Raw genomic sequence first — 17,364 nt, forward strand, 5'->3', positions numbered from 1 at the left:
TTAGCTTTGGCCTGGGAAAATGATCTGAAACAGTCCTCCATCCCCAAGCACGATTTAGGCTGGAAGACCATGTATTGGTTCAATTTTGAGGCTGGAGTGCCATCTAGTGTTCATTGCAAACACCCATCCAAAGGACGACCTTGCAAGTAAGTGCCTCTCCTTGCTCTAAGGTCCTTCTGTGAACTCCGGGTGAACAGGGTTGACTGGCTCCCGGCAAGGGCAGCACTTGCGGGTTTGGAGGTGGAGGTGGAGGTGGCTATGATGGTGGCGAGGGTGGTGTGTGGGCTCATTCCTTGCCTCACCCTGGCTCAGAGCAGCAAACTCGGACGGGACTTGTTTTGTATGCGGCTCTGAAAGCAGGTGACCTTGCTGGAGTGTTCTCAGTGTGACCCAGGTGCAAAAATAGCCTCGTTTGTGACCGGTGTGTGCTCAGCTCCCTGGCCTGAACAAATAGCCCCTCACACCTGCACATTGTTGACTCGGTGTGGACACACAGCTACTTGTTTGCAGGTGCAAATGACTGTTTGTGTACCCAGAGTTGAGGGAGGGCCCCCCACCATCCTCTTCTTCAGCCCACGTTCCCTTACAGCAAGTAACTGGGCCACAGTACTAGGAGAATGTGTGACCTTAAAATCCAGTGCTAGGTCCTGGTGGAGGGAGAGCTCTTAAAACCCCTCCTCTCCAAGTATCCCCCGCCCTGTTGTGAGAGAGGAATCCACTCTTGCCTCTGGTATTAGGACAAGAATGGTCCAATTTCCAGGGTAGCTGCATTTAGGGACAGAAAATATGGGTGGAATATAAAATATTCTTCAAAATAGGAAGCGGTGTATATGGAGTCAGGGAGATTTCTGGAACTTCTGAGCCAGGCTTTGTACAGATCATACAGAATAAGAAACCTGGCCCAGCCTATCTCAGCAGGGCAACTGCAATGGGCATGAGTGAAATTTGTCAATTGTAAAACTCAGTAGACCTGGACAATAGAGTTGGGGGGGGTGAGTGAGTGTAGGAGACTGAGAGTGGTGGCAGTGTGTCCAGGGAAGTGAGTGACCCTAAGTCACTGTTGCTTGCAATATGGACCTATATTTTATGGACCAAGAAGCAGAAAAATCTGTCAAACTCTGATACAGCATATCATACAGATGCACTGAAATGACAAAAATGAGTGAAAATGAATCACAGCCTTTTTTGCAGGGAAGTTTGAAAATTTTGAAAACTTTCCAAAAATGTAGTCCCTTTGGTTAATTCCTTAGGAGACTCCCCTAGGAGTAGAATTACTAAGGAATAGGCAGAAATGCTAAGAATTGTACACAAAATGAGCAGAAACTGGGTAGAGATTAAATAAAAGTTTAATGATAACGAAGGATGGCACATTGGTATGATGGGATTCCGTACTATGCTGAAATGAGTTGATGAAAAATTTCTAATTTGGGAAAAATACCTTGGTATCATGTGAAATAAATAGGCTCAAAATTATGTAGCTTGACCTCGACTAGGCAAAGTATGTGTCAAGACATGAAGTATTGCAAAGGTTAGAATAGAACAAAAGGTTAATAACACTGGTGATCTTGGAATCAGAGGATTACATATCATTTATATTTTCTTTTTTTTTTTATTTGACAGAGAGAAACACAGCAAGAGAGGGAACACAAGCAGGGGGAGTGGGAGAGGGAGAAGCAGCCTTCCCGCTGAGCAGAGAGCCTGAGGTGGGGCTTGATCCCAGGACCCTGGGATCATGACCTGAGCCCAAGGCAGAGGCTTCATGCCTGAGCCACCCAGGCGCCCCCATTTGTATTTTCTTTACACATTTTAATTTCTAAATTTTATGGAGCAAATCTTTTGTTTGTTTGTTTTTTTAATAATTAAAATAAAATAAAATATTTTTATTGAAAGCGAAAAGGAATCTGAATTTTGAAGGGAAAAAAGAGAGGAGAAAGGTCTGGGTGGAATTCAGCGTTGGGTGAGAACCTCAGGGCTAGGGGCTCTGAAGAAGAGAGAGGGACAAAAATGCAGGCTGCTGGTGGTCGCTGGCCGAGTCTTCCTTTCCTCGTGACCAGGGAGAGCCTTGCTGCGATTGCCTGCGATGCCCAGAGTACAACTGTCTACTTCCCCTGACAGTCCTGTGAGCTGAGCCTCCAGTGCTTGAGGTCCGAGCCCAGAAAATGGAGCCCCCCCCCACCTGATCCTCCTTGTACTCCTTGCAAGGAGAGGGCATCATGTCCTCGGCCTCTGGATTCTCCGATGTCAAGTTTTCTGGGCACAAACAGAAAGAATTAATCCTCCATCTTCTTTTCCACCCAGTAGATATGTTTGATGACTTCTCGGAAGGCAGGGAGTGTGTCAACTGTGGGGCCATGTCCACCCCGCTCTGGAGGCGCGACGGGACGGGGCATTACCTCTGCAACGCCTGCGGCCTCTACCACAAGATGAATGGCATCAACCGGCCCCTGATCAAGCCCCAGCGCCGGCTGGTAAGCACGGACCCCAACTAGGCTCAAGTCCCCTAGTCATTCCCTCTCTCGGCACCTGGCAGCGGGGCTCACGCTTGGTGGGAAATTCCCAGGGTCTGAACTTTGGACTTAAGTTTGTTTGTTTGTTTTTTTAAAGATTTTATTTATTTATTTGACAGAGAGAGATCACAAGTAGGCAGAGAGAAGGAGGAAGCAGGCTCCCTGCTGAGCAGAGAGCCCAATGCGGGACTCGATCCCAGGGCCCTGAGATCATGACCTGAGCCGAAGGCAGCGGTTTAACCCACTGAGCCACCCAGGCGCCCCTGGACATACGTTTTTACAAAAGATTTTATTTATTTATTTGAGAGAGATTGAGCACAAGCAGGGGGAGGGGCAGAGGGAGAGGGAGGAGCAGACACCCCACTGAGCAGGGAGCCCCACAAGGCAGGGCTTGATCTTGGGATTCCGGGATCGTGACCTGAGCCATAGGCAGAAACTTAACCGACTGAGCCCCCCAGGTGCCTCTCAGGTCATCTTTAAAAAAGAAGGTGTGGGTGGGTGGCAACGCAGTAATTTCTGATATCTTTAGAGTTAGCTCCAGTAGCTAGGATGTTCCAGACCGTCTAGTTTAAGCCCTTCGTTATGCAGAAGTGAAAAGTGAGGCTCAGCACAGCCAACAGCCTCGCCCACGGTCACAGGAATACCGAGTCTCCCATCTGGAACCAGAGTCCGGGCTTCCTGGTTCCCAGTCCAGCCTTGCCTTGGACATCTCCTGTTTTCACATCAACCCCACAAGGAAGGGGAACTCTTCCTTACCCTGTTTTCAGCTGAGGAGTTAATAAAACCCAAAGCAGAGGGGGAGATTAAGCAGAGTGTGCTGGGCCCTACAGCTGGGAAGGTTTGTAATGGGGTTTTTGGTTCTTGGCTCTGTGGTCTTTTCTAGTATAATTTGATTTGGGCCAACACAAGCTAGGCTTCATGTATATTAGGGAGGGAGGAACAGAGGGGTTAAGCCCTGACGGTTAACTTTCTTGGGGTCCCAAGGCCCATCCAGCCCCTGATGACACTTGAATGCAGTAATGCAGTAATTCTTCCTCACATTTATTCTACTTTTGAGGAAAGCTTTTCTGCCTCAGGGCCCTGCCTGAGAAATGACTGATATGCCACTAATGCCAGTGAGGATTAGAATTCACTGTCCGCCTGCCGCTGAAGTCCCTGTTCTACCCCGCTCCCAGCCAGGAGGAGCTAACGTGAGGGGAGAAACCGGTCCTTCAGCTGCTCGGAGGTTCTTCAGGGCTCTGCTTGATGACCTCGCCACCCACTCAGGGCGGGACAGCCCCTCGGGGCTCCCCCTGACGTAAAAGCAGCAGCGGGCCTTCCGCTTGGACATGAAGGGTCTGCTTCTCTGTTGCAGTCGGCTTCCCGCCGGGTGGGCCTGTCCTGTGCCAACTGCCAGACCACCACCACCACGCTGTGGCGCCGCAACGCCGAGGGTGAGCCGGTGTGCAATGCCTGCGGCCTCTACATGAAGCTCCATGGCGTGAGTAGCCCATCCCGCCCCCGCCCCCCAGCCGCACCGGGGGTCCCATCCCCTAGCTCTCACTGGTCCTCCCACTTGCAGACATGACGTCATTGTTGCCCTCTCTGCCAAGACACTGAGATTTGGAAGGAAACTTACAGGCTGTCTTGGACCGTGTGGGCTGCCATAAGCACCGCAGACCCAGTGGCCTGTATACAACAGACATTTACTCCCACATTCCTAGAAGCTGGGAGTCCGAGCTCTGGAGCCAGCGTGGTCAAAGGCTGGTGTAGATTTAGAGGATTGCTCTCTTATGGAATTGATTGGCATGTGACTCTTACTGCAAGTGTTCATGGGGAAATTTCCCTCAAAGTAACTTTTTTTTTTTTTTTTAAGATTTTGCTTATTTGATACACACACACACAGAGAACACTCAAGCAGGGGGAGTGGCAGACAGAGGGAGAGGGAGAAGCAGACTCTCCTGCTGAGCAAGGAGCCCAATGTGGCGCTTGATCCCAGGACCCTGAGATCATGACCTGAGCAGAAATCAGGAGTCTGATGCCCATGAACTGAGCCACCCAGGTGTCCCTGGCAGTACTTATTAAGGATAAAAAACACATGTATCTTTTGACCAGCAGCTCTGCCTTTGGGAAACTGGCCTATAAAACAATAAAAGAATCAGTATGTAATGATGTTTGAACTGTTGACTGCTGCAGTATTTGTACTGGCAAAAACTAGAAACCATTTTAAAGCATCATAAAGGAATGGTTGATTAGATTGCGGCAATACTATGTTGGGGAATATTGTACAGAAATTTAAAGAAATACCAAATTAGAGCCATGTATCTTGACTTGGAGTAACAAAAAAGCATACTGCAAAGTAATATACATACTATGCTCCCATACTATGGGGGTGTGGGTGTGTTAAACACAGACAGATACAGATGGATGCATGGATGTGCACACATGTACATACATGTGTAGATCTGTATGTGTGCGTACATGTTGGCAGATGTTTTCAAGTGTAAGAAACATAAGAGGCCGGTCCTCCAGTTGCCCCACAGGACAGGATTGATAACAGAGGGAAGTTTTCTTTCTTTTTTTTAAATTAGTTTTCTTTCTTTTTTTAAATTAGTTTTTTAGTTTTAATTCCAGTGTAGTTAACATATGGTACTATTTTAGTTTCAGGTGTGCAGTATAGTGATTCAACGGGTTTGGGTTTTTTTTAGTTTATTTGAGGGAGAGGAGGGGTAGAGGGAAAGGGAGAGAGTATTAAAGCAGACCCTGTGCTGGGCAGGGAGCCTGCGCCAACACAGGGCTCAATCTCACAACCCTGAGGTCATGACTTGAGCCAAAACCAAGAGTCAGACACTTAACCCACTGCACCACCCAGGTGCCCCAGTGATCCAACAATTCTGTACGTTATTCAGTGCTCATCATGAGATGTGTACCATGTTTTCTTGTTAGTGAGAAAGAAAAAAATAGCCAAAATATAGTTAAGACCAGTCATAAGAAAATATACTTCTTTCTGCAGAAAAGTTTATCAAGGATGTTTGTTGAGTCACTTTGATAGAGAGAATGGAGGGAAAAAACCTTCAGTAGGGAAATGGTTGAAGAAACTCATGTTCTTCAATAGGGGAATGGTAGAAGAAATGGGGAAAGGAATATTATGCAGGTATTAAAAAGATTTTGTCCTTAAAAAATTAAAAAATAGAATTAGCATATGACCCTGCAATCCCACTTCTGGGTATAGATCCAAAAAGAATGGAAAGCAGAGCCTTGAACAGCTATGCATGTCCTCATGTCCACAGTAGCATTATTCACAATAGCCAAAGGTGAAAGCAACCCAAGTGTCCACAGTTGGGTAAGCACAATGTGGTCTGTCCATGCAATGGATTACCAGTCAGCCTTTAAAGGGACATATGTCCGGATACACAGTACCAGGTGGATGAACCTTGAAGTCATCATGCTAAGTGAAAGAAGTCAGTCACAAACGGACAAGTTTCATGTGATTCTACTTCCACGAGGTACCCAGACTAATCAAACTCATAGAGACAGAAAGTAGAATAAGGGCTGCCAGGGGCTGGCAGACGGGGAAATAGCAAGTTTGTGTTTAATGAGGACAGAGTTTCAGTTTTCAAGATGAGAAATGATCTGGAGAGAGACAGTGGTGATGGTTGTATGACATTGTGAATATCCTTAACACTACTAGAAAGGGTTGAGATGATAGATTTTATGTTATGTGTATTTTACACAATTTTTTTTAAAAGTATTGAGGTTGGTGGGGATAAACATGAGGGCTATATTCTTCTGAGGTCAGGATGGGCTTCAAGTGGGCCAAAGTCAGGGTGGGGGGCTAGAGAGAAGAGAGGACACTTTCCTCTAAAGGTGGGAATACTGTTGGATCCAGCTCTCAGTTGACCAGGAGGCAGGTTCAGGTTCACCTAACCGGCAGTAATTCTCTTAACCATTCCATTTTTTTTTAAGGTTTTATTTATTTATTTGACAGAGATCACAAGTAGGAAGAGAGGCAGGCAGAGAGAGAGAGGAGAAAGCAGACTCCCTGCTGAGCAGAGAGCCCGATGTGGGGCTCCATCCCAGGACCCTGGGATCATGACCTGAGCCGAAGGCAGAGGCTTTAACCCACTGAGCCACCCAGGCACCCCTTAACCATTCCATGTTTAATCTCTGAAGTGGGTAATTACTTTTCATTCAGTATTTCAGGCATAGCCTTTATGAGTCCCATCCAGGAGACAAGCACAGACCAGGAGTTAAAAGATTTGGTTGACCTGGCCTAAGAAACCAAATATGGGGAAGGCATGCTATTTAAAAATACTTGAAAGATGATCTAACAATTCTCTTCCCCAGACTGTTGTCTAGGCACCTGTGCGTGGTTCAAGAGCATGACACTTGACAGTCACTGCTTGTTTATGAGAAGTCAGTGCAATAAAAGTGTTGTCCATGGACAGTTTATCTCAGGACCTGGCCACAGGGCAGTCTCCCCAACATGATCTCTTGTTGCTCCCCACGGAAAGACCACATTTGGCTCCAACCAGACTTAATGCAGTGCTGAACTGCTCTAAGTAGAGTGACTTGAACTCTCAATTCACGGGGGCTGGCCCAGTGTCTGCCTATTTTCTCGGCATAATTATTAATAGCACCCCCCTTGTCCTTTTCATTGTGTCCTGATTTTGCTGATAAACTAAAGGTTTTTGCAGAAACTGTTCCTGCTGCCTGAAATGCCTGCCCCTTGTCTACTTGCCGACCTCTCACAACTTAGGCATCACCTCCTGAGTGAAGCCTTCATTAATATGGTCATGTACCACTTCCCCTCCTCCCCAGCTGGGAACACAGTTTAGTGTTTCTTCTCCATTCTCCCACACCACCTATGAGTTTGGTTGTTTCCTGCTTGTCTGTCTTTCCCAGTCAACTGAAACTCTGGAGGGAAGGAATGGTATCTTTACGCCTCTATTTCTCTAGGTGAGTGGAACACAGCACGTAGTATAGGAGCTCAGTACATATTTGATTCCTTTCTCCAGGTGTGCCGGGGGCTGACTTACCTATTCCCAGCCCCAAGGTTGGTAGAGGAATTGCTTAGATGTTGCCTTCTCATAGTGTGTGTGCATGTTTAAATACTGTAGCAGATCATGTATAAGTGGAAAACCATATATATTGACTTGTAACCCTCTAGGTCCCAAGGCCTCTTGCAATGCGGAAAGAGGGGATTCAGACCAGAAAACGGAAGCCCAAGAATCTTAATAAATCTAAGACACCGGCAGGTGAGGAAAAGAATTATGTGTAATTGTATGACTAACTCCGTAGCCCCCGGAGTATGTGAAAACCAGGTTTTCTTGGCTGGGTGGGCCAGCCCAGGCTAGGGAGACATGAGAGCATTGTGCAGCCCCCACTATTCAGGACAGAATGATAACTCAGGGAGAAGTAGCATCACCATGCAACATCTGGGGTGCTTTTAAAGCAGGCTCAATTCAAGGTGCGTGATGACTGCCAGTTGCAAAGGCACTAGTGGTCCAGCTGGACCAGTTGGGGGCCAGAAACAGAAAAGAACACTACTTTTCGCTCCATCTTCTGTGCTGCAGCTGGCCATTCAAGAGCTTGGTTCCTTTATGTTCTCCTTGAGATAACTGGGATCTAAGAAAACAGGACCCCATTAGTAAACCTTGATTTGTAAGCCAATGCACAGTTAACATCATGCAGTACCTAGCATTTTAGAAAGCTGTTTCACCATTAGTAGTTCATTGGTCCTTAAAGTTCCCCATATGACTCATTATCCCCATTTTACTCCTGAGCAAACTGAGGCGCAGAGAGGTTAGTAACTTAGCTAGAGTCACACATTTGTGCGTGGGTAGACCTGGAATTAAACCCCAAGTTTTTACACTTCCGGGTCCATATTCTGTCGCAGGTACCACTTTACCATCTCAGTTTCTAGGTGAAGAGTGAGGACAACTCATGTTTCTATCAAGAGTGCTCCCTCTTCAACACTGCTACCCAATTAAAGTTTTCATGGGAAATACTGCCATAGAAAGTAAATCTGCATAGAAAAGTAAATCAGTAAATACTGCCATAGAAAGTAAAATACTGCATAGAAAGTAAATCAGCTGATCCGATGGGAACTTTATCTTTTAATCTAAGGCATGACAAACAGATAGATTTCCCCTTTCCACTGCTGAGACCATAGCCAAAGTTCTCCTTTCCCAAATTCCACAGCACTTACCCCTTCGGGCAGTAAGTCTCCCTAGAATTTTCCATGTCTCACCCCAGTGGCCCTCTGCCTCTCTGCCTGTATCCGTACTGTCATAGAAGTACAGCACCATGTCCTGGGGAACGTCATCACCTTATATGCCGCAGGGACAGGGAGAGCAATCATTTAGTTCAGGGGAACAGCCCCATCTTCGAAATACCAGATCCAGGGAGCCAGGTTAGGCAGCAAAACCTCATGTGAACAGATTCCACTATTTATTGCCTTTATTTATCTCATGTGTGGAGATTCACATCTTTTGCTGCAGAACCGTGAATGTATTTCATTAAGGGATGTTGCCTCCGGCACCACTGGAAGCATTCTATAACATACAGTTATGTTATAGAATATAACATATATAACATATAGAATGTAACATATAGAACATACAGTTATGGATTTTAATACCAGACACTTTTGAATCCTGAGACAAATGTGGTCTCAAGGGTATGGAATCCAGGGTGGTGTGCCTGTCCCTTGAGAAAGTTCCCTTGACATTCTGGTATTTTCATGGGTCCCATTTGACAACCGCTGCCCAGCACTCATGAAGGACCCTGCCTCCCTCCCTGGCAGCTATAAATAACGCCATTAGCATGGACCTACCCTGGCTGTCTCCAAGGACTGCCATCCGTTTGCCTCTGCCCCTGGTCTGGGTGTCCTGACTCGGCCTTATTCTAGGTCCCTCGGGTGGTGAGAGCCTTCCTCCCGCCAGCAGCGCCTCCAGCAACTCCAGCAACGCAGCCACCAGCAGCAGCGAAGAGATGCGTCCCATCAAGACAGAGCCCGGGCTGTCGTCCCACTACGGGCACAGCAGCTCCATGTCCCAGGTACCCCCTTCCCCAGGCAGGGGGATAGGACCGCAGGTGGGACAGTGGTACACCGCCAAGGACCAGGTGTCTGGGTCAGCACTGGAACACGGGAGCTGTAGCTGGGCCCCAGCAGGTGGCAGCAGGAGCTGCTTGGTGGCCTTGGGGCCCCACTGAGGCTAGGGGTTGTCTGCATGAGGGTCTATTATTTTTTTTAATTTTTAATTTTTTTTTTATGAGGGTCTATTTTAACACATCTGGTCAAGTTAGGATGATTTGGGCACACAGCTATGACGCACAAATGTTGAGTAGCTCCTCCATGCTGGGACCTTTGGATACAGGGAATGCGAAGGGACACATTGGGATACAACCCACAACCTGAGTCAGGCTGTGTGCCTTGAGGGATGGCCATATGACTGTAGCGGGCTGTGTAAGGTGGCACATGGGCTTTCTGGGCAGGCTGTCTCCTAAGTGAGAGGTGGTTTGGCCTTCACCTTGAAGGATGGATAGATGTTTTTTTAAGATTTTATTTATTTATTTGAGAGAGCGAGAACAAGCGCAAGAGAGAGCACAAGTCTGGGGGAGGGGCAGAGGGAGAAGCAGACTCTCCACTGAGCAGGAATCCCAATGCCGATGCCGGGACTCGATCCCAGGACTCTGGGATCATAACCTGAGTGGAAGGCAGATGCTTAATGACTGAGCCACCCAGGGGCCTCAGGATGGATAGATTTTAACAGGGGGAGAGGAAGGAAGATGACCCTCCTGGCATGGGCAAAGGTGTGGAAACTACAAGGGGCAGGGTGGGTGGGCACGGAGGTTTGGTGTGGAGGTCGTGGGCAGGGTGCCATTTAATGAGGGTCAGCTACAGCTCCGGCCTCAAATGTGTGTCCTGAAGATGGGTCAGCAATACTGTCATTTCCCTCTTTCGAATATGATGGCATTCCTACTCCCCAACCCCTTCCCTCTTTGGTTCCCCTGTTTGGGATGAGGATAGTCCCACACTTGGTCACTGTTTCCTATTAGTCCTGATCTGTTCTCTACGTGCACTTGAGGGAGGCTATATCCTAAAAAGCTTTTTACTGTCAAGGTAAAGGAGCTGGTCTCATAGAACCAGGAGAGCCAGGAGCCCCTTCTGGGTATGGAGATCCGATGGTGATAAAACCATGGAAAATGTCTCATGTAACTATCAGAGACTTCTGAGAAACCACAATATCCACACCTCTACTGGGTCCCAGTGCTCAGAAGCAGCAAATGAATCACACAGACCCTTCACATCCCATGGCACAGGGCTTTGGAAAAACGAGACACGTGCTGCTTGGTTTCTTATCCTGACCTTGTCCTCGGGTCCTCTCCCCTCATCCCTTTCCTGGCGGGGGAGCCAGCCTGGGGACATCTGTGTCATGGGGCTCCCCTCCCCAGCCCAAACCCTCCCCATCCTGAGTCCTGAGGAATGATCCCATTGAGCTCATCTTATACTTTTTGCTTACAGACGTTCTCAGTCAGTGCGATGTCCAGCCACGGGCCCTCCATCCACCCGGTCCTCTCGGCCCTGAAGCTCTCCCCACAAGGCTACGCATCTTCTGTCAGCCAGTCACCGCAGCCCAGCTCCAAGCAGGACCCTTGGAACAGTCTGGCCTTGGCTGACAGTCATGGGGACATAATCACTGCATAATGTCACCTCCTTCCCTCCTCAGATTCCTGCATGGACTTGGGACTTGGAGGATGGCAGAGATGAGGCTCTGGGGCCCCAGGAGCCAGCCCGTTCTGTTGGAGAATGACTCCAGAAGAACAACTGGGAAGAAACTTGAAATTGACAGATTGGTTAGGGGAAGTGGGTGTTGGATTATATCAGATGCCTTTCAAGGGTGGACTCCTGGGAAGAGCCCAGACTCTGACCTGGAAGAACCCACCCTTTACCATGAGCACATTTAAGCCCCTTCTGTGGACTAAGAGACTTCTCTGTTGTTTTCCAGCCCACCCCTCCCCCGTAGGGGACTCGATGTCCTTTTGCCCTGCCCTTTCACCACCGTGGCTGGAGATGGTGGTTTTTCCATGGTGTTCCCAGCACTGGGGTTCTGAGGGTTGGTGGAGGGGGCTAGGCGCTGGGACCTCTGGTCCAGCCTGAACCAGGGCACCTGTTTGACATGTGTGTGGATACAACAAGCCCCAGGCTGCTGCTGCCTCTGTCCAGCACTCCCCCTTGAGGCTTGGCACACCCCTGCATTCCTCAGTACCAAATCTTGACCCAGGAAGCCTCAGCTGTGGCTCCGATGCCACTGAATGCTTCATGGGGACACGGAGGAGAGGGCTGCTTCACCCACTGCAAGGTGTGCCTTGGCCGAATCACACCTTGGCAACTTCACCTCTCCCAAGTTCCTTTCCCTGGCTCTCGGCTCAAACCTCCAGTCCCTTCTCCTCACCCCCCAAGGCCTCTGAAAATAAAAATCCCTCCACTGCTGAGTGATTCAGCTCTCCCTTCAGCTTGAACAGGTGTCTCGCTCTGCGAAACAGGAGCTCGGCAGTCTAGCCACAGCAGCCTCCCCCTCAGCTGTGCCCCAAATCCTTCTTCCCTGTCACCCACAGTCAGGGTCTGAGGAAGTACAAAAAGGTTCTGCTGCTAAAGCAAGTTTGACAAACACTCATCTAAGACTTGAGATCCTTCCGGAGAGCATGTCTGGTAGACACCGTCTCCCTGGGGCTGGGGCCAGCCCCTGGGCCGGGCAGAGGCTTTCCATGGATTCTGGCTCTCTTGTACTTGGATTTCGCCAGTGCCGCTCTTGTTCTGTGGAGATGTGCCTCTTGGTCAGACAGCAGGCCAAGTTCATCCAAGGGGCGTGGAGCTCCAGCACCCACTTCCTTTCCTCAGCAGGAAGTCTGAGTCTCTTGTCCGGGAATCAAACAGCTCGGGATGTTGCAACATCAAAGGAAACACAACAAAACCGAACTCAGATGGAAAGACGATGACAGAGAAGACACCGAGGGTGGGCCCTGAGGGAGCCTCCGGCCCTGTGCTCTTCTGGAATTGGCCTTCTTCTGTCCATGTTGCTGTTCCTGCCCGTGATGCTGGGGCTCACAGAGACTCCTCTCTGCTGGGCCTCCTCAGCAGCAGAGCTATAGCTGACTGTGGCCTTCCTACATTCTCCCCCCAGAGGCCCAGCTCCCAACCCCCAAATCCTCCTGGCTGTAGCAGAGAATATTTTTAAACCAAGATTCTGTTTTAATCATCATTTACGTCGCTTTCTTCCGTGAAGGCCACCCTCGTGTACCTTCCTAACCCACAAACCTGTTAACATTGTCTTAAGGTGGAATGGCTGTAAAATCAGTATTTAACTAATAAATTCATCTGTACTCCTCTTTTCCTTCTCCTCCCTCAGAGGTCATTACTGGGAGGCTCGATGCTGCCCTCTGCGAGGTAGTCCCGAGTCACAGAGGCCCCTTCGCCGATCTGCCCACAGACTGCACAAAATCGTGTTCTCTCTTCACTCATGTATGGCAGTTGGCCAGGACTTCTTTATGAGACGCTGGCTAGTGAAAAGAACCCTCGTCCCAGCCCTGCTACTGACTAGTTTGCCACCTTGCCCGGTAACCTCTAGGCTTTGGTTTCCTAACAGAGGGTCGGGCCAGCCATTAACTAAAGTTCCTTTCACCCAACGGTTGCTGCCTGATGAAGGGGGCCATTTCTAGAGCTTTCCTCAGGGCCAGCGGGGTTGGGGGTGGGGCGTGAGGCAGAGCACAGAGTGGTGGTCTGTCCAGCCCACCTGGCTTAAGATCACCCTAACTTGTTCTTGCCCTCGTCCACTTCTTTATGGTTTGATCCAAACCAGCTTCTAGAGGGGAGATGAAAACTTGTCCCTTATCCATTTGTCTTCACCTGCTTAGGCGACAGAATGGCTTAATCACTTCATTGTAAAAGTGGGCTAGGAGTGGGGGTAGTGGGCCTGAGGCCACCCTCTGACTCAGTACCTGTGGGATGGAACCCACACAAGCAAACCCGTCCCAGTTCAGAGCTATTCGTGGTGGCCGCCTGCTGCTCTCACCTGGCTTTTGCCAAACCCATGGGCAACTGTGGCCTTGGCTTTTCAGAGCACCCCCATTATTTCTGAGCAGGTAAGGGGAAAAAAACTTAGGACAATCAAATTTTATGCAAAATTAGAAAAGCTTTTAAATTTGCTAAGGAACAGTTAACCTACTAAATAAACATAGGTATAATCCAGAAGAACGTGTAGTGGATGACTGACAACTACGAGTAATAAGAGATTCAAAAACATAAACCCTAGCAGGATTTATGCTGGTTTTGGGAAGCACACGTTTTCTGATGACTAAGTCTTGACTGAAGACATTTGCCACTTCCCTTTAGGAATGGCTTTTCTTTTTTTTTTTTTTAAGGTTTTATTTATTTATTTGACAGAGACACAGCAAGAGAGGGAACACAAGCAGAGGGAGTGGAAAAGGGAGAAGCAGGCTTCTGGCCAAGCAGGGAACCCGATGCAGGGCTCAGTCCAGGCCCTGGGATCATGACCTACACCAAAGGCAGATGCTTAATGACTGAGCCACCCAGAGGCCCCTAGGAATGGCTTTCAGAACAACCTCATTCTTTATAGAGACATAACTTGCTCTTCAGCTCAGATGGTATCAGCAAGCTGGATTCAGCTTTCCTGCTCTCCAGACTTGGTTGCTTCCCCAGATCGCGTCCATCCTCAGAAGAGGTCAAGTTGCTATCAATCAGGATATTCTAAAGGATGCAATTCCCCGAGGGGCAGGAAGTGGCTGGTGTGGGAGGATTGGAGGTGGGGAGGCTCTCTCAACGACAGCATCATTACAGTGATGTGGTGAGTGAAGCAGACAAGGCATGTGTCCAGGTTAATCAGTCCTTCACATTCTCACCTCTTGCTAGGGCGAAACCTTTGGAAGTGCAATTTAAAGTAATAGTCGGAGAGCATTTTTGAATTTTTGTAGCATGTTTAGCTGTGATTATACCTGGCTTGGGATGGTAAGAGTGAAAATATGTTTGTATTCACTGGACATGCACCTCATGGAACTGGGTACGGGTTATTTGGAGGAACCTCCCACCTCTTGAGCTCCTAGAATTTGACACACCTGAATACTGAGTGCATAAGAAATAGCCATTTGGAAAGCTGCTTTTGGAGTGGAGGGGTTTTTTTGTTGTTGTTGTTGTTTGCTTTTTAATCATTTTCTGACATTGGAGACTACTCTTCAGATCGTGTCCTTGCCCTGCTTGAAGCTAGAACCAAATGCCATCTCCCGTAACAACCCAAATAGGTGTGTCATCCCATAACCAAGGACCAGCCTCAGAGCTTCAAAGTTTAGCCTGGGAGGTGGAACCTGGATTCCCAAGGTCTCTGCTCCCTGACGCTTCTTTCATTTCAGCCACTGAGGCCTCTGTCCTGAAGCCTCCTGGGGCATGCTGCTATTCTAAACCACACTGGGTCCAGGACGATTTTACTCTCCCCTTTAGGGTCTGTGGCATGTCACTCGCAAACAGACTGTTCAGTAACTGTGAGAACTAAACAATCCAAGTGCAGAGAACATGAAAACAGACCTCATTTTTCCAAGTCCGGTTCGATTTTGGTCTGAAGCCTGGGAGGGCATGAGTTCAGTTTTGCAGAGGTGATCTACAGTGGTGCTGGCAGTTACCAGGAACAGAGGAGTTCAGATAAAGCCTGCAAGGCACCCAGCGCTCGGGCCCAGCCTCTAGAAGTGGTTGCAGGCTCTTTGTGGGGAGGTCTTCAGATGGACACAAAAAGGGAACTTCTGCTGAGTGAAGGGTGATAAATGAGACCCCCTTGCCTACACTTCATACACACACACAGGCACGCACGCACGCACACTCACACACATACACACACTCCATCCCCTCCTCTTCCTGCTCTCTGGTGATTGCCTTCTGTCCTACAACTGCGGTGGCCCCCTTTCACCTGAGAAACGAGGATGGGCCCACCTCCACCTATCCTTTTATAAGGATTTTATAAGGTTTAGAAGAGGTTTTTAAATAGGGGCACCTGCTGTTCTAATCATGGAGCAGTGGCAGGTTTCTAACCAGTGAAACTCTGATTGCGAGGAGTTACTCAGAAGCAGCACAATACTGGTACATAGACCATACTGCAGACCCTTTACAAGGGCTGCAGTCTCTCGTGCAGCCTCTTCTTTTTTTTTTTTTTTAAGATTTTATTTATTCATTTGACAGATCACAAGTAGGCAGAGAGGCAGGCAGAGAGAGAGGAAGGGAAGCAGACTCTCTGCTGAGCAGAGAGCCCGATGCGGGACTCGATCCCAGGACCCTGAGATCATGACCTGAGCCGAAGGCAGCGGCTTAACCCACTGAGCCACCCAGGCGCCCCGAGATGTAAACAATTTAGACTTCTCATTTCCTCCCTTGTTCTTTTCCTTTGGAACTCAAGAAAATAAAAAATTGGCAATATCTGTTATTTCTAGGGTTCTTGATTATCTGAGACGGTTGAGCTGGGATGGGGGATGGGTATAGTAAGAAAAGACTGAAGTAACAGAATCCTCAATAGGCGGAACAAAACAATAGGTAATGTGCTTTTCATCCTAAAGACAATGCTCTATTATTCAAAGAATCCCCCAGCACTGCTCTAGTCATATGGGTGGGAAACACTTCCAGGAGGTCAATACCACCCCCCACCCCCCCACCCCCGCCTTGACATCCTTGACAGCTGTTTCCTGGGGCAGCTTGCCTTGCAGATATCCTTAATATGGCTTCCAGCCTTATCACAGCCAAAATCCCCTTCACCCCATCCCACACCTGTCATAATTCTCATGATTTGAAACTGTTTTATTTACATGATTATTTAGGCTTTTCCTCATTTTTCACAGATCAAAGACAGAACCACATGTAAGTGACACCTCCATTTTCAAAAGAAGGAAGACATAACTGCTAATCCCTGCTAACAAGCGCCAGATAGTTGATACACTGAGCTGGTTGACCTCCCATCCATGGCAAGGACATCCAGTTTGGTTAGCTTTATGATCCCGGTGTGGCAATTAGATGGATGGTTACCTTGGGCCGTTTTGACTATTTAAAAACAGCTTATGGGTTCTTACTGGGTGAATCACAGGGCCCCAGAGGTTCTAGAAGGGGACCACTGTTGTATACTCCTGCAATGAATTCCATACCCATCTCTATCCATGCTTCTTCCTCAAACACTGAGGGAGGAAGTCTACCAGAAAGAGCCAAAGATGGAACCTGCGATTTCAGAATTATAGTTCGGTTTGGCTGTCATCTAGCTGCAATAGTTGGGGGCAGTTCACCAAAAGGCTCTTCCCCTTAGCATCTTTATCTGTGAAATGCTTTGGACCTAGGAGATCTTTAAGGTCCCTTTGAGTTCTACGCAGTCATGATTGCTCCAATAACCTGAAATCATCCTTGCCATGCTGCCTTTCCTTTTTGTCATGTTGTGAGAATGGTCAGGAAAAGACATAAAGACATTATTCCCCAGACACACACTGAACTTGGTTTAGCATCCAGGATTGGGCCAATGGCTCTGAAATTATAAGAAAGGGGCTCAAATCTCAATCTTTTTTTTTTAAGATTTTATGTATGTATTTATGTATGTATTTATTTATGTATTTATTTATTTATTTAGGAGAGAAAGCACAAGCAGGGGAAGGGGCAGAGGAAGAGGGAGAAGCTGAGTCCCCGCTAAGCAGGGAGCCCAAAGTGGGGCTCAACCCCAGAATCCCAGGATCCCGGGATCATGACCTGAACTGAAGGCAGATACCCAACTGGGTCACCCAGACACCCCACCTCTCTCTCAATCTTACGTGCTCTTGTTGATACAGATGAAACCTCAGCGTC

The 17,364-nt window shown here is 48.2% G+C and overlaps 1 protein-coding gene across 6 annotated transcripts in view; it reads left to right on the forward strand.

Annotated features, from left to right (window-relative positions):
- GATA4 (GATA binding protein 4) overlaps positions 1 to 12,883 on the forward strand; it is an 83,116-nt gene extending 70,233 nt beyond the window's left edge. For 5 of the 6 annotated variants that reach the window (XM_004766074.3, XM_004766075.3, XM_004766076.3 and 2 more), the window contains 5 exons: positions 2,299 to 2,468; positions 3,862 to 3,987; positions 7,657 to 7,744; positions 9,400 to 9,548; positions 11,017 to 12,883. In XM_004766074.3, the coding sequence (XP_004766131.2) occupies positions 2,299 to 2,468; positions 3,862 to 3,987; positions 7,657 to 7,744; positions 9,400 to 9,548; positions 11,017 to 11,199 (716 nt within the window). In that variant the 3' untranslated portion in view covers positions 11,200 to 12,883. The remainder of the gene's footprint in view (positions 1 to 2,298; positions 2,469 to 3,861; positions 3,988 to 7,656; positions 7,745 to 9,399; positions 9,549 to 11,016) is intronic. The other variant, XM_004766078.2, reaches the window with a different exon arrangement.
- The last annotated feature ends 4,481 nt before the right edge of the window (positions 12,884 to 17,364 follow it).

This window comes from Mustela putorius, unplaced genomic scaffold (genome assembly GCF_011764305.1).
Source record: "Mustela putorius furo isolate JIRA1106 unplaced genomic scaffold, ASM1176430v1.1 tig00000242_pilon_pilon_pilon, whole genome shotgun sequence".
Classification (NCBI taxonomy): Eukaryota; Metazoa; Chordata; class Mammalia; order Carnivora; family Mustelidae; genus Mustela; species Mustela putorius.